Genomic DNA, 22447 nt, shown 5'->3' with positions numbered 1-22447 from the left:
GGTCGGTCGTAACTGGCACTTTGCCTGTTCGGTCCTTCAGGACTTTCTGATTCAAATGGTTTTGCAGTCCCTTCTTGGGGCAGGTAGTGCTTGGGTATCTATTTTAAGGTAAGGAATGTGCGACTATAAGTCTCGATCAGATGAACAAGTAACTTACTTTCTGTAATGCTTTATGTGGTAGAAAATGCAACTCTGCCAATTATCATGGGACCTTCCACCACTACCACTGAGCCCACTTCCATTCCCACAGGCAAATACCTGTTTTTCATGCAATCTGCATTTACTTGAAGTTTGTTTCTTCGTAGAGTGGACTCTTGGCTACTGTTCATTTAAAGGCTACTGACGTTTATATTGGTGCTTGATTAATGGTTCTGGGTGTGTTGTATGTGTCTCTAGAGATTTGACTACTACAGCTATTCCACTGCCTCTCTTGATTCGCACAGTCTGATTTTCAAAATGTTTAAATGTGTTCCAAATGGAGCTTCTAGATACAAAAGTATGCAATGTATGTGAATCTATACTGACATCAAGCTGCAAACCCAGTGTTTCAGGTAAGTGACACAGTTGCCTACTTATCTGTTTAGTGCGGCACTGCCACTTATTCTGGTGCTGTGCTTGTTCACATTTTATTATTGCATTCTTTTAGGTTGCCGTGTTTCCTGTAAGCTTGCAATATTGTGAAACATGTCTCAAGCTCTCTAACCTCCTTTCCATTTAATGGTGGGACTGCCACAGTTCATGGCTGTATGCCTTTCTTAGCTGGAATGCTGCCTTGCAGTTGCTTGCACTTCCTTTAGCCTGTTTGTGTTCCCCTTTTTCAGACCCTCCGCTCTCCATCACCCATTGCAGGAAAAGTGTTGAGTCACCGTAAGTATAAAGCTGTCCCTGCCACATTTGCTTTACTCTGCTTCTTCATGGCTTCCTCTTTGGTTCCAGCTTCTTTGTGAATTCCTGTTACCTTACTTTATCGCAGTTCCCCCATAACTCTTGATATCCTTGTTCTATTCTCTGTACGTTCCTTCCTCCTCCTTGGTCAAATCTCACTCCCTCATCTTTCTCATCCCTTATGTCTTCCACCTACCATCCTAATTTTGTCCTTTTACTCTCATACCTCTCTCTCATTCCCAGGTCCTTTCTCTATTTAATCTATTGCTCCTTTCTGCTATCCACACTTTTTTCTTTTGCAAGCCCCCTTTCATTTTTCCTTTCTATTTCTATGTTTCCTTGTCTTCCATTCCTTCCTTTCTAGCTCACTAGTTTTTATTATCTATTCCTTGTCCTTTCCTTCAGCTGCACCTCCATTCCCATCTCTCAATATACCACTTCTCATGCCATCATCTCCATCATCTTTCTGATTCTGACTTCTTCCTTTCTCTCATATACTCCCTCAACCTATCCCTTTACCCCTCCTATTTACAATTTCCTTTGCACCCCCTCTTTGCGTTATATCACTCCCTTCTTTACCTTGTACCTTACTGCCTCCTCAATTGTACTTTGCTGGCTCTTCTTTTCTGCCCAGGATCCGCTTCCTACTTTTTTTAAGTACTTGCTCCCTCCTCTTTCTCATTGTTGGTTCATTCCTCTTTCTCATCTCTTACTGCTTCTCCTTTTTACTTTTGCTCCTTTGGGCTTCCTTGGTTGTAATCATTTATTTTCTTTGCTGCTTCATCTGGCTTGGCCCTCTCATACGTCATTCCTCTGTCTTTCATGTCTAGAGCCTTCACTTTCTGGATCTCATTCTTTTCCCTTGCCTCGGTCTTGCACCGCTATCCATTCCTTCACTGCTTCCTCTTTATTTGTAATTCTCTTTGCCTTCTCTGTTGAACATAGATGTTTTGATGAGGTTCAGGTGCCAGCCTTTGCTAGTGATTAAACAGAGCTTAATAAAAGCATTGACAAGTTATACTCGCAGTGATACTCTTTAGATAATTTGTGGAGGTTCCAGTGGCATGGCTGGTCAATGCTTCTTTCTATTTCTGTTTGTTTAGACTGTCCTCTGGTAAGGTGAGCCCCGAAAGCATCCGCACCCTGCGGGCTCCTTCTGAATCTTCTGATGACCAGGGTCTCCAGGGCAAGAGAATGCTGAGTCCCAGCAAGGAAAAGGAACTGTCTTTGTACAAGAAGACCAAGCGAGCTATCAGCAGCAAGAAGTACAGTGTGTCCAAGGCAGAGGCTGATGTAGAAGCCACAACTCCCATTGAGCTTATCAGTCGTGGGCCCGATGGACGCTTTGTCATGGACCCCTCTGAGATGGAGCCCTCACTCAAGACCCGCCGGATTGAGGGCTTCCCCTTTGTGGAGGAGACAGATATGTACCCAGAGTTCCGCCAGTCTGATGAGGAGAATGATGACCCAGCAGTTCCTTCCTCAATTGCCACACTCAAGTCCCAGTTGACGCCTCTGTCCTCCAGTCAAGAGTCATACCTTCCCCCACCAGCCTACAGTCCTCGCTTCCAGAGACCTCAAGAGGGGACAGGGATGATGGAGAGTCGGTTGAAGGCTACTGGTCAGAGTATGCCAGCTGCTTCCAGGGGCTTCCATCACAGCCAGTTCTATGGTTACTTCTGCAGCAGCCCTGGGGAAATGGAGCCCCCACCATTTTACATGCACGAGGCAAGCCCTCTCAGTTCTGTCATGTCATCACCCCCTTTGCTCCCAGAGGGCCCCTTTGGACATCCTACCATTCCAGAGGAGAATGGGGAAAACACATCTAACAGCACCTTGCCTATGACTCAGACGCCAACAGGTGGACGGTCACCTGAACAATGGGGGAGGGGTGAGTTTCCCTTCAGTGGGCTGGAGGCCCCACATGTGATGTTCTGCCAGCAGCAACATCAGTATGACATAGTGGAGAGTCTACATTGCAAGGCTGGTCTTCCAAGGGGGCTGCCGCCCTCTTCTCTCCCTGTCCCTGTTACTTATCCCGGCATTCTGCCCTTGGAGGCACCAAAGAGTTGGACTGAAAGGTCTCCCGGACGAGGAAGGCCTCCCGCCCCCACCAAGTGGCACGAGAAACCTATGCAACTGGCAAGTCAGGGGCAGCTTAGACACACCAGCCAAGGGATGGCCATACCGGTGTTGCCTTACCAGGAGCCTTCTGAGGCACTCCTTCCCAGTGGCACAAGCTCATTTTCCCTGGACACCAGGTGGTATGAGCCCCAGCCCAGACCCTGGCCCAGCCCTCGACAGGCAAGGCGGACTGAAGCCAGTTTACATCAGGTGGTGCTACAACCTTCTCGGCTCTCGCCTCTTACTCAGAGCCCTCTCAGCTCTCGCAATAGCTCACCAGAGACGAGCGCCCGAGCAAGACCCCGCCCAGGCTTTATCCAGCCCTCAGAGATGTCAGAAATTGCCCTGCAGCCTCCAGGGGCGGTCAGCTTCTCAAGGAAATCTTCTGGATCCACAGGATCTCCTGCACTGAGCAGTAGAGGGGCTAGTCCTAGCTACCGTCCCCCAGTGACCTGCAGCACCACAACCACAGGCTTCTCATCTCAGTGTCCCTCTCCCCCTGTGGCCAGCCAGGATTTGATGGGGCAAGTGGCATCCCAGAGGAGAATGGGTGATGACATCTTGATTCCAGAATCTCCAGCAACAGCAGTGTGCACATCAGGGTAAGTGCAGGACCGCTGTCTAACACAGATGAAAGATGTACTCCTTACAATGTCCATGTTGTTATTAACATCTGTCACTCCATTGTCACTGCTGCAGTGACATTCGTATTATTAGAATCATGTACATTAACTGCTATGGTCATTGCTAGGATGGATATATCACTACCAAAGCCATGTTACATATATTTATCAATGTTAGAAGAACTCTGTTAGAGAAATGTTCTAATGTGGGCTGTTGCTAGAAGGTCACCAGTAATACCATGCACCATGATGGGTGAATGATACATCTAGAGTCATGCACCAGTTATTGTCACTATTAAGAGGCCACTGCTAGTGCCGCGCACTACTGATAGCTCCAGCTGTAACCATGTAGTAAAAATAAGTTACTTCTAAGAGGTTAGTGATACCTTTGTGTAGGTGTGATGGGTCACTGCTGGAAGTATTCTACGAGCACCATATACTACTGATGGCTGGCTATGAAGACACCTTTAGAGTCATATGCCACTGATGAGTCACTACTAAGAGGACACTGCTAGAGCCATGTTCCTTCGATGGGTCACCCGTAACAAAAACTGCTAGAGATATTTACCACTGAAGCTTCCCTGCTAGAAAGGTACTACTAGATCATTTGCCCTTGATGTGTCACTACTGCGAAAAGTGATAGAGTCTTATACCATAGAATGGTTACTGGTATCAGACCTATATATGGCCATGTTGTCACTGCCAGGAGGGCATTGCTAGAGGCATGCACCACAGATGAATAACTGTTACATTCTTGTATCAATTATGGGTCTCTACAGCATAATGCTAGTATAATGTACCACTAATGTATTCATTCTAAAAGAACACTTCTAGAATCATGGTTCAATGACTGGTCACTGATAGAGAGGCAGTGGTGGGGCGGAGGAGCAGGGTTATGTACCACTAATGGATTTCCTGGAACCAAGTATAACCATGAGGGCGCTGCTATAGTAATGTGTCACTGATACCCCAGGAAATGGTTAATGTTTGAACAAAGCATACAGCTGCAGTGTGAATCTTATTATAGATTTAAAAAATTGAGCTGGGAGTGGTATCTTGTTTTTATCAAAATAAAAAGAAACAATAACCTTGACCATAATAATGCCTAAATGGCTCACTCATCTTGAACCCATCTTCAAGTTGATTTTGTTTCCTGCCTTGTGGATTGGGAATGCAGGTCTTAACTAAAAACCACAATTGGCCATTTATGAATTAAAGGAGGGAGCTGATACTGACATGTTAGGTATTCAGCCATACAGGTTCTGTACATATTTAACCCACTTGTTTTTCTTTATTCTGGAGCCTTTTCTGAGTTTATAAAAAACATTTTTGGAATACAAAGCACACTCAATAGTTGTATACCCTCTCTGTAACAAAATGCTCTGTAATTCGGTCATTCACTAAAACAAGACCGCTCTAGGTGCAAATTCTGTTCATAGATTTCTCCCAAAGGCATTGAAAATACAGATAAATAATGCTGGGCTCCATATGCATCGGCGTTTAAGTAGGGATCAGCTATGAACTTGTCTACCAATGTAACTCAGCATGATCATCTTTCTAGCACTAAGGTATACCAGACATGGATGACTTGACATCTTTAAGACTTTTTAAAAAGTTTTAAACCATATCAAGATCTTTTAAAGTTTACATTGACCTATGACCCTGCCATTTTGGCAGTAAAACAGGCCACATATATTTCACAAGATTAGCATGATCAATCTTCTATTGCTACCAGCTCCTGTAACTTCCTTAAATAACCCTCTTCCCAGGTGCCAGGCACGGTGGTAATGTTGGACAGTGCCATAGGTTGTCAAAGACAGGGTCTTGTGACTCTTCTCAAAGTATTATGCCTTACATATAGAAGGTGCCCAGTCACTTGTGTCATTTGATCCTGTTTTCCACCCTTTCCACTCCTCCCTTGATGCAGGAGCTGGAGCGGTTGGTTCCCCAGGGTCTTTGGTTGCATAGTGATTTTGTTTTAAGGGGATAATGTTGTCTTTTTCAAAATTCTCAGGCTTCAAGCCCTGTTGAAAAATGACATCAACCAATTTTGGCTACAGGTCCACTCCAGTTCCGTTGGTGGTGTTTTGGTAATTCCTTTGACACTGTGTTCTGCTGCCTTCATGCCCTGGTAATTTGTGAGAAGAATGCTAAGCTGACAATAGCTACCACAAAGGGCAAGTCAAGATCTCAGTCTACGAGTTGAGCCCCACCCAACCGTATGAATAACCGTGATCCCTCAAACAAGCATAAAAATTTGAGAAAAAACATCAAAGGTCAGATATCCAAATTAGTAATAAAGGAAAAGGACTGCAGAAGAGACTACCTTGTCCTTTGAACAACTTGCTGTTTTAGAGTCTCTTGCTAGCTTTTGATTCTTGACTGCTAGCTCTATTGTTAAGATTTTTGGCAAGGGTCCCTCTGATACATCTGTTTCTATTATTACAGCACTGATAAGAATGCCTGAATCTGTTAAAATACCAACAGCTTTGGACCCAGCACTGATCTTGGCTCCTATGATTTTTATCATCTGTCTTTGCCAGCTTCAAAGCTAGTATTGCCGCTACTCTAAATAGCAGCTCTCTTTGGGAATGTGTTGTTCTTGATGTCGACCAGTGTGCCTTCTGTGTTGAAATTCAAAGACCCCAGGACTAAATCAGAGGCACAACTCTATCTGTGGTAAGGACCATATGTTGTCCAGACTCTCATCAGAACTCTGGAAACAACGTCTTACGGACCTTAGACCCACTCAAGATGAAAATCCCACCTCTGCCTATGACATGTTTACCCATTGGATTACATCCTCCTTGGATCAAATCATTCCACAGAGAATGCCTACTTGATGAGCTAAGGAAAAAGCATCTCCTTGGTACACTCCTAAGCTGCATGAACTTGAACAACACTGTAAACGAGCAGAGAGAATATGGAGGAAAGGCTATGGGGAAGTTAGCTAGCAGAGCTATAGACTTGCCATTAAAACCTATAAAACAGAAATTGAAAAAGCTCACACATTTGAATGCGAAGAAAAAAGTAATCTGGCAGGCAACTTACCATGGGAAATTGTTTGCATTGCCAAATTTCTACTCAACACCCCGTCGGCTTGTACCAATCTGCAACCAGGACAGTGTAACAACATAGCCAGCTTCTTCCACAAGAAGATTAAAGAGATCTTCAGCCTATTTCATGCTCCTACTCCGACCTCATCCCCTTTGTGCAATGATGGTCACCTTTTAGTATGGGAATATAATAGAATTTTCCGAAATGGTTTCTCACAAGCTGTCAGAGATCTTCCACCAAATCAAATCAGGTTCTCTGTGTGACTCGGCCCCTCCGTACATCCTAGCTACAGCCACTGATGAGATATTCCCTGCAGTGCTTAAAGTAATAAATCTGTCTCTCACCACAGGCGATGTCCCTGTGGCCTGGAAACTCGCTATGGTCAAAGCATTGCTGAAGAAATCAAATGTATTTATGACTTCTTTTCTTGGCAAGAATGGTTCTCTTACTGATGCTCAGTGTAACATACTAACAACTTTAGCTTCGTACATGTGTAGGAGTTTCAGCTTTTGTCATTACCTGAATTCATCGACTTCCTCGCAGTAGTCTCCTCTGGCTCACCTGGGGACTCTTGCCCAGACCTCTGTGTGAGTTACGATATAAGCTCACTTCACACAGTCACCCTGTGAGGAGCCTATATCACACAGTGTTTACACAATTCGCTGGAAACCCTTGCAGAGAGCTACTGCCCATCTAATTGTTTGGAGACTGTGCACAGCTGATGTGAAACCGCCCTATGACATCGGCATTAGCATCAAAAGCTTTTAGTTTTTGATGTTTGAGGTTCTAAGGTTTGTATTTAAAGTGCCCCAGTCTGCTGCAACATTGAACAGGCAACTTTCAGGCTACCTAGAGCCCAACTAACCTTTATGTGCTGTTCAATCTGAATTTTGTCCAGGACACAGCACCGAGACCCCGTTGATAACTGTGCTAGATGACCTGAGAATGCTGGTGGGCTAAGGCTAGTCATCAGCCTCGGCCCTGTTAAATCGCCCACTGCATCAGATATGGTCTGTCATTGCATTTTACTCTCTTGCCTTGTAAACACTGGCATCTAGAGCAAGGCTCTTGCATTGATTAAGCCATCTCTCTCCAGCTGTGCTCAAGCGGTATTTTGACACCATTCTGCTCTAGTTTAAAACATGATGTTCCACTGGGTTCTTCTCTTAGCCCTTCTCTCTTTAATATTTGTCTGTCTGCTGACTCGATCCTTTGGCCTGCAACTGATGTTATGCTGACAGCAGACACATATTTATCCTTTGACAAACATGAACAGCAAACAAACTTTAAGTTTCATGACTGTATGATCAAAGTAATAGACTCGATGAGCAGGAAATCCATCAAGTTAAATGATGTCAAAGCAGACGTCTTGCTCTCTCCTGGGTGTAACACCCCATGCACACTTTCTGACAATTTTTGGCATGTTCACTTGGGTCTGTCTCCCGTGCCACATACCTTTTGTCTGGAACGTTGAATCCCTGTTTGATCATAATCTTTCTGTAACTGTTCAGGGAAAATGGTTTCCCACTGGTTTCTCATTTTTGTTGCCTTCACAAAAATCTGCCTTACCTACCTAGCAGGTCTTAGAAGGTGGTGACACAGGGAAGCATTCTCTACTGTTTAGATTATTGTAATTCCCTCTTTTTTGGTTCTCCAGCATTCATTCCTCAGTGCTTAAAGAATGTAGCTCCACATCTGGAACTAGACTGACGTCCCAGATCCTCTGTTTCTAGGCACTTGAGAAGATACATTGGCTCTCCATCTGACAATGGATTGCTTTTAAATCTCTTTGTCTAGTCTTTAAAGCCCATCTCCATCTATGGCCCACCTCCTTTTGTCAAGGACTTAGTTGATACCAGCCATCCTGAGTTCAAAGGTCTTCGTCTACCAACCAATTGATAGTGTTGTAAAACTAGAGCTGGAGGGCACGCTTTTTCTGTACTTAATCCTAAATTGTGGAATTGCCTACAAAGTCATCTTTGTACTTCCACTCAAAGCATGCCCTTTTGCAAACCACTAAAAACTTTGCAACTCTCTCAGTGCTAGGTCACTATTTCTCTCCACTCTCCATTTTCCTCTTCATTTTTGAGCTTCAGTGCCTGGACACCCTTTAGGTAATTGCGCGCTCACTAATAAGCTCATACATATATACTTAGGGTTACTATGCATTCAGCTGCAGACCTCCACAGGCATCCGGGATGCAAACCATTGCTTGGTCTGGGAACGAGCAGTCCGAGTTAATGGAAATGGCACTTGATGGCCCACTTTTATTTGGAAAATGTGCTTATGTTTTCCCTGAAAGAAATAAAACTAAGTAAGGCAAAAGAAAGGGTGTTGGGACTTTCATCGCCCTAAGAACAATTCCACTGACATTCACGTTTATTACAGGGTTATATTCATCAGTTTGGGAAGTATCAGATGCAGCAGGTGTTTCAGCAACACCACCATTAGCAGCACCTGGTTCACCTTTTTAGATGCATAGGATCAGGGCAAAGATAACACCGTAATACATTGCCCCATCTTTTTTGCTCTACCTGCTAATCCTTTGACTCCTACGTTATGAGACTTCAGTCGGGGGTCAGTTGACTTGCTTTCTTATTCAATGGTAGTGGATAACCTCAGGCCAATGGATCCTTCAGTTAATATACAAGAGTTACTTTCTGTCATTCACAAAGAAAGATCCTCCTGTCACCCCCCCCTTCCATCATTCTCTTGTACGCATATTCCGATGAAAGAAGAAAGGGCTATTAGCAAAAGTGGCCATAGAAATCATTCCTTGTTTTCTGAACTGTGAGGTTGTTTTTTTGTTGTATTTTCTGATACCAAAGAAGAAGAGTGGAGTTCTGAAACCCACGAGATTTATCAATACGTTTATTGGAAAGGAAAAATTCACATTAGTCTCTCTTCATATACTTTCTGATCTTCAGAGTCTTTCTTGTAGCCCTAACACTAACCAGTCCACTTATTTCCATGTACCAATTGTACAGTTTCAGAAAAAGTATTTGAAGTTCACTCTAGGAGCAAGTTATATCCACTTTTCCTTTATGCCCTTAGTGTTGTGATCGGCTCCACAAGTGTTCACCATGGAAAAGTTTGTTTGTGGTTATATGCATCAGAAAAACACTCATCCTAACCCTGATTATGATGATTAGTTGCAAAAGGCACACTCTTCTCCCTGCTCAGATTGAGAGACAGCACAGACCTTACAACTCCTTGTGCCCACATGAAGTTTAATCCACAGCCGTGATTGATTTGACCCAAAAGGAAGGGGCCAGGACCAAATAACAAACTAAAATAAAAAGGTAAAACAACAAAAAGCAGGTCGGTCATCTCTCTGTGGAAAGCAAAATACTGTTGTTATCTAACTGATAGCTTAACCACCATTATTTCCCCATTAGTTAACTCGATAAAATTGGTCCTTCCTTTGATGTTTTCTTTCTAACATCTGGTGAATGCGATCTAGCTCCTTTCACTGTCTAGGTTTGAGGATCAAATGATGTTGAAATCTAGGATTTTTAATATGGTTGGTCACTGATTAGTCTGTAACTCTACCTTCTTTTAACTTATTTACTCACCACTGGGCGAGATAGAGATTGTCCCAGGTAGCATTTCGGTGATTACATATGGCAGTTTTTTTTGGTGTTGCAATACATCTTGGATTCTATTGATGAGAATGTTAAATTGTGCCTGGTTTCTATTGACATTAATGTCCAAATAAAGAGACTGTCTCCATGCAAATGTTTGAGCACAGAATGTTCTAGAGAGTTTCAGTTCATTCACCATCTTAAAGCCAACTATAAGTTGCTTCCATGGAATTAATCTCATGCTGTAGATTCTCCAGAGTCCTTTCTCTTTTGATTGCAATTCAAAACATATAACTACACCACAATCGCAAGACAATGATGTATATGTACGCCCACTAGTTGTCAGTGATCAGGATCGTCACATAACAGACACATACACCACCCCGTATACAGTTTTAAGCATATCCAACCACATTGCACATTACTTATTAGGTCAGTCCTGGCTGTTTGCTTAAGGCTCACAAGGTTAGGTGTTCACAGCATTTCTCTTTTCAAGCTCCTTAGGATGAGAAAAAGGAAAGATTCACACAAATTCATAGTGGGTGACTTAGCTTAAGCCCAGGATCCAATGTGATCTAGCTCTGCAAAGGTTCTTAATGGAACAGACAAAGTGGCTTTGAAATATATCTGCAGCTTGGTAAACTGCTCCCCTCCAGGTCCTAAATGAGAAGCATCGAGAACCTGGAGGGCACAGTATTTATAGTTGCTGCTTTCAGAATGGCCACTGAAATTTCCTTATCTCGCAAGAGCACTTTAGCTCTTGCAAGACTCTTTCTTTCAAGTGTGTAACCTCACACTTTCAGTCATTTTATTTTTCCAGGACTGGAAGTTGTTCATGGTCAAGATGCGTTTACAGGTGAATGAAATAACAAGCCTCACAATAAATAGCAAGCAATCAGTAACCCTTACAATGCTCAATGCACATTATACCTTGTTTAAACCACTGTTGCCACAACAGTCTCACTGATGGGTGCACCACTGGAGATACCGGTGGCATTTTGTTTACAGCATATACCTACGGAATGTGGGTTCTTTTTCTCCTTGAAGGCTGATCCTTAACAGTTCCTTTGTGGAAGCTTTCAATTCTGTATCCTAGGATCTTCACCTTTAGTCATAGACTGAGAAATGCCTGCCTTCGGGTCGGTACCCTGCAACTAGTCTTTTGCAAAAATACAGTCTGTACAACATTTCAGAGGTACATTTTGTTGTTACCCAAATGAAGGCCTAACCTTCAAACTCTGAACAGGCCAGCTATTTTCAAAACAATTTCTATTCATCAGTGTATAAATAATATAAAAGCTACATTGCAGCAAGTTGACGAATGTGTGCTGCAAACAAGAAAGAGCAAATTGAACTCCTAGGTGGGAGAGAAAAACATGAAGAGTAGAGAATGTAATGGCAACTAGAAAGCCAGGTTTCAGGTAAGACACTGAAGTGATGTTTTATATATAGGCTCTAAAGAAAGCCATCAATTTAGACAAGACCGTATTGAGTTACCATGGAGGACAATAGAGTAGTCTAAGAGGAAACATCTTTTTTAGTCTCCAAAACAGGAACTGTTAAGAAAAGTGTTTGAAAAGGACTTTCCTATATGCTTTGGTGGCAGCAAAATGTACAGAGGCAAATTTAACTGTGGCAGGTGAAGAACTTAAGGGATGATCACACCCTCTTGGCAAGACACCGCATCACAGTTGTTACAAAGACACCATGAAAAATCTCTTACATTTGAAGCTGTAAGAAGTTATTTTCACTTCCTTCAGAATATTCATAAACACTTCTGGCAAATGTAGGTATATGGAAAAGCTGGAAAAGTTTCAGGCATATGTAAGACATCACATCCAATTGTCAGAAAAACCTCTGAATATTAAGGTTAAGAAACCCCTGAAATTTCCTGAGATCCTCTCAGCATGAGACAGACAAAAAGTGTTTGAGGTTGATTGTATGAAATAGTCCTTTCCAGCATCTCTTTCTCAACATAGGATTGTGATCAGCTTCACAAATGTTCATCTGGTTCACCTAGTAATTGGTGTGATTGTGGATTATCTGCGTCAGAAGTACATTCATCTTTACACTTATTTAGATGACTGCTTGCTAAAGACAAATTCTCAGGATATTCTGTTGAAGAACTGTCGGATACAAGCATTCTTTTGCAGACTCTGGATACAATTAAAGAAATCCTTCTCGGCTCAAAGTGCGAGGGCTACATTTTATGGATATCTGCTACACACTATTCCAGTGAAGGTGAATCCATTGCAGGAAAGACTGGTCAAATGAGGTGTTGCAAATTTCACTGTCAGGCTGCCAACAAGAGCTGTATTGAAACTGAGGGGTCTCATAGTTTCTTGCATCATTTTAGTCCCTAAGGCTTGTCTGCGGATGTGATCTCCTCTTTGGCACCTTTGTTCTTAGTTGAGCATGTGGTCAGTTGAGCTATTGAATTTTGCTAGGTGAAGAGTGCAGAGTTGCCGAAAAGTCGTCGGTTGTGGCCAATGCTGGATAATCGGTTCAAGGGAGACCTTTTTACAGACCTTAGCTTCAGTTGACTCTAGTCTTGGATGCCTCACTTAAAAAGTCTGAGATGCTCATACGGGGCAATTGTTGTTCAAGACTCTGTTTGGCTTTTTATATGGGAAACTGCACATCACCCTCCTCGAGTTAAGGGTTGTGAAGTCGGCCCTTTTAATCATTCTTCATCAAATTCTTGGAAAGAAAATAAAGTTACATATGGACAATATCTGTGTGATATATTACCTTGAAAAGCAGATGGAGTGGGTTTGCTTCATCTTTGCTGCAATGCCATGGATCTCAGGTATTGGCCAGAGGAATTGGTCTGACAGCATCTAGCAGGCAAGGAATATGTATGTAGCTGATTTTCTCAGCAGGATTTTGACAGTTGTCAGTGAGATTCAACAGGTGGGACTGTTTTCTGTATTTCAGAAGTATATGTTTTCAGCTGTTGATCAGTTTTAGGCAGCCTTCAACAGGAAGTGTCTGCAGTGTTGCTCCAGAGAGTTTCCCTTTCTGGATTCTGTAGGAGACTCCCGTACACTGGTTTGGACTTTCCATTTCACCATGCTTTTCATCTGGTTCCTCTTCTGCATAGGGTAGTTCCAAAAATCCAACTGCCTTTAGCTTGGGTAATTAATTCACCTGACTAGTCTAGGGTACCAGGGTACCCAGATATCTTTCAACTCAATTTATGCATTCCATTTGGATTACTCTTAATGAGGATTTCATGGCTAAGAGTGGAGGTAGGATTCTGCATCCTAATCTCAAAGTCCAAGTCTGTATGCTTGGACCATGAATGGTTGACTGAAAATGTTTAGTTTTTCTGAGCAGGTTCTATAACTTCTCCGTTCAGCTATACACCCTTCAATAAAGGCAGGATACGCCAGTAGACAGTCTATCTATTTCGTGGTGCAAAAGATCTCTGGACCCCCACAAGCCAGTATTATCACTAATTTTACTCTCTGCAACTTCGTTGGATGAATATGAGTCTCCCTCTTAGGACTGTGAAGGGTTATCTGGTGAATGTTCAGATGTGTTATTCCTTTTTAATAGGTGATTGTCATTCAGTATGCCAGTTGTGGTCCGATTTTAGTTGGTTTGCAAAATAAATTTCCTGTAGGTCCATTTCATGTACCACAATGGAATCTGAGTTTGGCCTTGATGTTTCTCATAGAGCTGCTCTTTGAAGATCTTCATTCATGAATTTTCAAAAGTCTTTTTTGGAAAACTTAATTTTAACTGTCTGTTAGTTTTTCTAGGAGTGTAGTAAGGGAACAAAAACTGTCTGCTTTTTCTCCATCCTCAACATTTTCGAAGGATTAGGTGGTGCTTGGGGTTACACATTCTGCTCTTCCAACTGTAGCCACTGAGTTTCATTGTTATTTAAATTGTTTCTCTGTCATCATTTTACTTTTCTGCTCATCCATCTAAGAAGGTGAGGTTGTGTAGGCTGGGCTTTTATCAGAGCATTGCATCATTATATTCATAGAATGCCATACATTTGCCTGAAGGCTTTCAAGGTCATCACCTTGGTAGGAATATTAAGTAATAGACAATTTATAGGTAGTTGTATGTTTCAATTCATCATTGCTATGAGCTGGCGAGAATGCATGTTGCTGAGTCATTCTGAACTAACTCTGCTAGAGGCCCAGCAGCCACTTCAGTTCTCATGAGAGTTACTCTGTTTCAGACCTTGTTTCAAACGCTTTGTAGGGTAGCATTTTGGTCTTTGTTGCCCTCCTCCACAAAACCTATTGTCTTGTTTCAGAGGAAAGGTTGCTGACTCAGTTTAGAGAGTACTGTTGCAGTCCTTCATGCTATGAGAAGTTATTTCTAAAGGTTTCCCAACCTTTGTTGCTATGAAGTAGTTCAAATAAGAAAGCTGTAAAGAATTTGCTTTCCTTTGATAAAGTTCTTTCTGATGGTCATAATAGCTCTTGTGAATTCATTTTCACGTCACCCTCACATTTCTTTCCTCTTGAGAAATTTTCTTTTCTTTCTAGTAGGTTGCTGTTGTTTTGACTGCATCCCCTGCCTCAATGGTGGTTTACAAAATCTGTGGAATGGGCTGGTTTTACCAAAAGCTGGACTTTTTCTGAACGCTATACTTTACTTCAAGTGGAGTCACATGATCTTGTCTGTGATTTCATAAAATCCTCTCTGACGTCAGCGACGTGGAGCTGTGAAAAAAGTTTCTGGATCCAATTTGGTGCCTGGGAATGGTTTGGTTTAGAAACTTGTTCAAGCTATTTTATCCATAAAGAAAAATGATACAGAAGTTAAGTAACTTGTTCAATAGGGCACACAGCATTTTTTTCAAGGAATTTGGAAAGATAAATAGGGTTGGATGCCTTATCATTATAAACCTCTAGGCAGTGATGTCCATTGGCCTGAACAGAGCACCTTCAATATAGCATCAAAAAGGCGTCTGAACCTATTAAAGGCATTTTGGAGTGTGTACAGTTGTACTCATATAGTACTTTTTTACATACTCTTTTAAGCATTTAACATGGAAATATTCAAGTAATACTAATCTCCAGTTCGTGTAAATAGAGAGGACTGTTCCCTCTTTGCACTTTTACGAACAGAGAATTGTATTTCAAGGCCAGTTCATAAAGGCACATACGAGTACGTAAAAAAGTGCTACTAAAGTGCTACTTGCCGTATTCCTACGTGAATCAGCCACAGAGAGTGTTGGCCCTGCTCCTTGACCTTGAGAAGCTGTGTGTCAAGCATTTAGATCCCTCACAGACATGCACCTGAAAATACCTTATGTGATATCCAGTGGTTACAGTCATGTCTTCTATTGTGTGATAGTATATCAGTATTTGTAAAGCTTTTTCCAAACCTCATGCAGTGACTAAAGCACCAAAGCTTGTCACCATTTAACTCTCATAGTCAAAAGATGCAACAAAGAAGATAATAAGCTTGGAAGAAAATGTTAATCCTTCAAATCTTAAAACAAAAAGGGTAAGAAGAGAATGAACGATTAGATACCAGCTAATCTATCACACACCTCATTTTCAAGATGTAGGTAGGTTGGCTCCCAATGTAGCACTTAACCCCTTGCCAACATGAGGATCCATATTACATTCCAGATTAAATGACCAAGAAGCGATTATGACTACCAAATTGTCTGGAATGACTGTAGAGTAGATATTTAGAGCAGGCATGTATCTGCTGTTAGGTTAAACCATCACTACAAGGTGCATACAGTGTACATTGTGGAAAGTGATTCATATCTGAATAAAGTGCAAATGTACTTGGAAGAAGAGGAAATAATACATTCTTCCTTAGACGATCATTTCTTGCCACACAACATGTAAATATCATTCAGTGATTATCAGTGAATGTAGAGCATGCTACTTTATTGTCACTGAACCAGCTACAGTGCACTCTGTTCACCCTTAAATTGATGTGAGTGAAAACTTGAACCGCATTCTCCATATATATTAGTTAGTGTGTAGGTCCTCATTACGTGAATTTCGACAATGCACTGAAGCTAGCACTCTATCTGGGTTTCCCTGGTGTTTGAACACCAGATAAGACCAGTGAATTTCCAACACCAGAACATTGCTATTTAGGCATGATAGGGGCAGCATTTGGAGGACATTGAAACATTAATGAATTACCTATCTGAGTGCACAAACAAAAAATTGATATTATTTTCTAAGACAACACAGTGTTTGCTCAAACCTACGTTAGGACTTCAGTTTGTGGCTAACACTATATGTATTCAGTTAACACTAGTGTTGTACTTAAGCTCTACTTTTGTGTAGGTTTAACTTTGTTTATTGAATTGATAAAGATGCAAATACACCCACCTATATCACAAGGCCGGTGGTGTCTAGTATAGTGGGAGAACAAAACAGTGTTGCAGAATATAATGAATGCCATCACTTATAATCATTAGAGAAAAGCCATATTTGGTATCTAAAAGAAAAGACTACTTAAACAGCCATAGCAATACCCACCTTCAAAAATCCACACTGCTACAATTATTTATTTATAGAGTTTTATATAGCGCGGACGTGACCCTTGGGTAGCAGAGGGCTTCACAGTTACATGAGGTACATTTGGATTACAGTGGGAATAGCAGCGTTAATATATATAATATTCCGGTACATGACTTTCTTATCGGTTTCAGCAAAAGACCATTTTTTTTTCTAGGACCTGATTAAGGAACAAGGTGTAACTGTATTTCTATACAAATGGTTCAGATGTGCTTTGCGTGAGTTCTACATCAGAAACAGTTCGCGATCGACGTTTGGGTATTAGTCATGATGCTGATGATGAACAGTCTAGCCTAAGGAAGGAACTTGCGCATTAGGAAGATCTTCGCTTCCTTTTTGAATGTTGCAGTGTCTGGAATTTTTCTAATGTTTGGAAGGAGTGCGTTCCAGATTCTGGGGGCTGCCCCGGAGAAAGCTCTGTCATACGTTTTCTTCTTCCGAAAGATGGGTGGTTTCAGCAGCAGCTCTCTGGCACTCCTAGCTGTTTTGTTTCCCCCTGAGAGCTCATTTTTCTGAGCTAAGTACCTTGGCGTTCTGTAGTGGAGCACTTTGTGGGTAGTACATGCCAGTTTGAGTTGAATTCTGGCTTCGTATGGTAACCAGTTTAATGCTTTCAGGTGAGGGGAGATATGGTTGAATTTTCAAGATCCAGTAATGAGTCTTGCTGCTTCATTTAGACTTGCTTTTAGTGGTGCTGTGGAAATTTTTGATAGAACTGCTAGAGTTGTACATCCATATTTAATCCTTGAAATAACTAAGGACTCGACTGCCAGTTTGAGGTCCGCCGTGGAAATTAGTGGTTTCATTATGTATCATATTTAAATTTGAGTGCCAACAAATTTCTGTCAAATCAGATACTAATAATTCAATTGCTCTGTCCCCTGATCTTGGTCTACTCCTTCTTGGTGGGCAAACAATATGTAGAACTCTTAAACATTTGGGGCAGGTTATTTCTTTAAATTCTGATGGCAGCACAGCTAAACGTGGTTTTTCTACTGAATCAAATCTATCGCTTTTGCCTGCCAACCCCATTGATATTTTACCTTGCCAGGCATATACCTTGCATGGTATAACCATGATCTATCGCTAGGTGTTTCCTCTTTGCCGCATAGGATAGCATGGAGGTTTTTACCTCTTTAATTGATAATTCGATGGATGCTGTTGTTTTTCTTTACAAAACCCTGACTTAATGACTTTTCCATACCTGACATTATTGCTTCTCTACCTGCGAATTATTGCATTGTGAGACAGGATTGTCTGGACAGGAAGGGTGGTAAGGTTCTCAATGAAACAAAAAGAGGAGTATCCCCAACGGAGAGTTTGAAAAAGTCTCTGGAGGGTGAACTTTTTGGCAAAAAGGAAAAAATGCAACCTTTTGTTTAAAACCCCTCACTCACCAACCTAGTGGTGACATGCTTCATCATCGGGGTCCACCCTGGTGACCTAGCGTCACCAGGATGTGCTTCAACACCTGTACTACAGTGGAGCGGGTTGTGACTGTAGGTGCAAAAAAAATGTTAAAAATTGTCCTGGTTTAACTCAAAACATAATTTTTATTTTGGAGCAACTGAACAATAATAAAAATATTAGTGGCGAGATACTGGTGGGTGAGTTACGACCAGAGAATCTCTATATGTGTTTGTGTGAATTGGTCAACATGTTTCTACCAAATGGGCGATTGCCCGGTACATTTAACATATTTTTTGCACCTACAGTCACAACCCGCTCCACTGTAGTACAGGTGTTGAAGCACATCCTGGTGACGCTAGGTCACCAGGGTGGACCCCGATGATGAAGCATGTCACCACTAGGTTGGTGAGTGAGGGGTTTTAAACAAAAGGTTGAATTTTTTCCTTTTTGCCAGAAAGTTCACCCTCCAGAGACTTTTTCAAACTCTCCGTTGGGGATACTCCTCTTTTTGTTTCATTGAGTTCCTTCCAGGGGAATAGGAGTAATCTCTTCTTCACTCTTAGTAAACAACATCCCTTGCTCTCTCTTTGATTTCCAAAGGGTGGTAAGGTTGCCATAATCTTTAAGGTGCAATATCAGTGTAAAAGTGGATAAGCTGCCACTCTCATACTGTGAGCCTATTATCTTCCTTCTGTGCTTAAGAAGGAATTTCGCCTCATCTGGCGCTTTGTTCTGTCATCCCCCTTTAGCCCCAGGCAATTGGTGCCATCTGCTGTCAGAAGCTCTTCCCCTTTTGTTCTCAAATGTTCTAAGTTTAATATCTTAGGTGAATTTAATATTCACGTCGATGAGCCAAATTGCAGCTCTGTCTCCTTTTTGGTGGCTGATCCTAAGGCACTGGATGTACATCTACTAAACAACATACCGGCTCATGGAGCAGGACATATACTTGACCCTCTCTTGTCTAATCTGAGGACGTTGTCATTTGACAGCCAGATTTCTTTGGTTTAGTCTGATCACTTTGCATTACCGTTCTCAAGATCAACTACTGGCAGCTTAAATGATCAGCCTCGCAATCCCGCTACTTGGACTAGATACTGGTCTACATTGAATCCAGCTATTATTAGTTCACTTCTACAGGCAACTCTACAAGAACTTAGTCGGTCAGTAGACATCAATTCTAGTTTCATGGACAACTGGGTTCAGTCATCCCTGGATTCTGTTCTCCCACTAATTCCAGCTCAGTATTCCCAGATCCGTAGTTTAATGACCCTTACTTGGGCTTAAAAAGAGCTGCAAGTGTTTGGAGAGGACCTGTCATTAAATCTCCAGTGAGGAGGTCAAAATGAAGTATAAGCTGGCTATGAGGACTTACCTTAAAGAGTGTTGTCCTGTTTGGGCTTCCATTTATTCGATAAAATCATTTCAGCTCAGAATTGTCCTAAAACATTGTTTCAAATTGTTAAATCTTTATCTGATCCTGCAAATTGTTTCTCCTACACCCATACGTTTGTATACTCAATGTGATGATCTAGCTGTTTTGCGGCAAAAAAGTGGCTGATATCCAGGCTTCTTCTCTCATCTGCTTGAGAGAGAGAAGTGTTGTTATCCCTTCCAGCTCCTCTGTTTGCTCTTTGAGGACTTTAGCCCCTGTTGAACTCCTTACTGAACTCTCTTAAGTCCGGTTCTCCATTATATTCTCTACATTCAGCATTTCTTTTAGCAAACTGTGTCCCAAGCTTGTTATCCACTGTGATTACTCTTCTCAATTTCTTACTATTGGAAGGACTAGTTCGTAAAGCCTGGAAACATACTTTAGTAATTCCTTTATTGAAGAAACCTAATCTTGATGCTCTTAATTATGCTAACTATCTGCCCATGTCGCTTCTGCCACTGTTTGCAAATGTTCCTGAAAAAAATGACAACCAGAAATTGTCATCCTTTGTGGAAACCAATTGTCTTCTCCAGTCTTCATAATCGGTATTCAGGGCTGGTCAATAGCACTGAATCCACCTGGCTGGGAGTCACCGAACAGCTTAGATTCCAGCCAGACAGAGTAGTAGTGATTTTGTTAGATCTTAGCATGGCTTTCAACACCATCTTCCACCAGTTACTCCTTCAAAGGCTGCAGGATCTGGGAATACAAGACCTGGCCATAGCCTGGCTATGGTCCTTTTTACATGATTGTTCTTTCCAAGTTTTTACCAAAGCATATAAATCTACCTCCTACCCTCTCACTTTCAGGGTGCTGCATGGTTGGCTTTAAGTCGGACTCTGTTTAACATCTATGTGCCGCCTTTGGCTGACATGGTGAAAGATTGCAGTCTCTCATTGTTTTCTTATGCAGATGATACACAGATTATTAAATCAATTTTTCCCAGTGAAGATTGTAGCTCTGCTACCCTAAATTCTTGCCTAACTAGGCTTGTGACCTGGCCGAACAGTAATTCTCTCAAGTAAAATGGGAAAACATCTGACATTTTATTGTTTGATAATCAACCTTATCTTTGGGACCCTCATTGTTGGCCGATGTTCTGGGTATCGCTCCTGCCCCTGCTCTGGTAGTTAAGAGCTTGGGTTTGTGGCCAGATGACAAGCTCTCTATGGAACATCAAATTACTAAGCTGGTGTCCACCTGGTTTGGTGTCCTGAGGTGGCTAAGAAAAGTATTTCAGAATGCGGCTGCCCAGATGTTTTTTCTTCTTCCTGAATACTCTTCAGCCTCTAATGCTTTTCGAGACCTTCATTGGCTCCCGATTAGCAAGTGAGTTAAATTTAAAGCACTATGTTATGTGTTTAAAGCTTTGGCGAATTCTGATCCACTTTATCTCACGTCACTGGTGGCACCTATTGTCCCATTTGGCCTCTCCGATATATTAATCTGAATCTTACAATGGTCCCTAGGTTTGGCAAGGCTCAACAAGGTAGTCGGTCCTTCTGTTTGGGCCCTAAACTGTGGAACTCTTTGTCCACCTTGTTGCACTCATGTAAATCTTCTGGTATGTTCAGGGAGCTCTTGAAGACGTAGCTTTTCAAATTCTTTCTTATTTTCTGTCCTCTCTGTTAACCTAGCACTGGGAAACCCTTTTGGTTAGCCATGCATTTTACAAATCAGTACAATAACAATAATAATAGGCCACAAATCGCCTTTTTTTCTGCACACAGCAGTAAAGTAATCTGCTGACCCTTTCGCCTCTTCATTGGTTAGGAGAGACAATCTGCTACCCGAATAATGATATATGCTGGGGTTCTAATGAGTTTGACCTCAAACATCTGATAGACGTTATCAAAACATCTTTTCCAATATCTCTGAAGTTTGGGGTAGTTCAATAACAGGTGATGGAAGGACCCTCAGTTACCACAATTCTGAACTAGGGGAGGTCATAAGGTCTGCATAATTAACACAGGACGTTTCACCCAGTGAGGACATTATCATGACCCCTAGGTGTGTGATATGTTTTTCTGCCCAGGATAGAATGAATTTCAATGGTATAGTTCGCTACCTGATTACTTTGAACAAAAAAATTTAAAAGTTCGAATTTCTGAAGATTGAATTTAAAACCTCACCATTAACAGACACTCTAGCTGTTAGGCCCCTTTAGATGCTGTTATTCAAGCTTTATATTTCGGTCCGAAACCATAGGCCTCACAGACCTGCCTCGGAAAGGGTCAATGTACTCTGTTGAACACTTTTTCAGCATCAACCGATTTAAATCGGACATTAATATGGGCTCTCTATAGTTTTTCAACCAAGTGTAAGGCCCACTTGGTATTGTTCAAGGTGTTTATGTCCGGGATAAATCCCATCCCATCTGATCTGAGTCATTAAGTCCTTGCATATGTGGTCCAAAATCACTCGCCAAGATTCCTGTCAAAATCCTGCCATTGATATTCAGCAAGGAAATTGGCTGATAGGATGAACTCCGCTTTTGGTGCTCTCCCAGATTTGGGATAACCACAATCGAGGCTTTCCTCATTGTATTTGCTATTGGGGAGCACTGAAGAAATTATAGCCCTTTTTGCAGTCTTTCTCTTTAAATCGTAGCAGACAAGGTGATAACTTGTCCCGTAACAAAATCTTTTAAAGTGCCCCATAATATATAGACCTCAGCTCCGTCAGATAATTTTCCTTGACTGTAGGGTTTTTGTGATTTGTTCCAAATTACATACTGCGCCACAAGCTATCTCACAATGTCCATCTTCCTCCTTCTAGTCTAAACCACTAGATTTAAAGAAGGAGGTC

At 41.8% G+C, this 22447-nt stretch overlaps 1 protein-coding gene across 2 annotated transcripts in view; it reads left to right on the top strand.

Annotated features, from left to right (window-relative positions):
• The window catches only part of IGSF9B (immunoglobulin superfamily member 9B), a 1223958-nt gene that overhangs the window by 929534 nt on the left and 271977 nt on the right, over window positions 1–22447 (top strand). Inside the window, exons 17-18 of one of the 2 annotated variants that reach the window (XM_086956939.1) lie at window positions 822–867; window positions 1989–3611. In XM_086956939.1, the coding sequence (XP_086813065.1) occupies window positions 822–867; window positions 1989–3611 (1669 nt within the window). Of the gene's footprint in view, window positions 1–821; window positions 868–1988; window positions 3616–22447 lie in introns of those variants that run through there. The other variant, XM_086956938.1, reaches the window with a different exon arrangement.

The sequence above is a fragment of the Lissotriton vulgaris genome, chromosome 2_1 (assembly GCF_964263255.1).
Source record: "Lissotriton vulgaris chromosome 2_1, aLisVul1.2, whole genome shotgun sequence".
Lineage (NCBI taxonomy): Eukaryota > Metazoa > Chordata > Amphibia > Caudata > Salamandridae > Lissotriton > Lissotriton vulgaris.
This window is presented reverse-complemented; position numbering and strand designations above follow the sequence as displayed.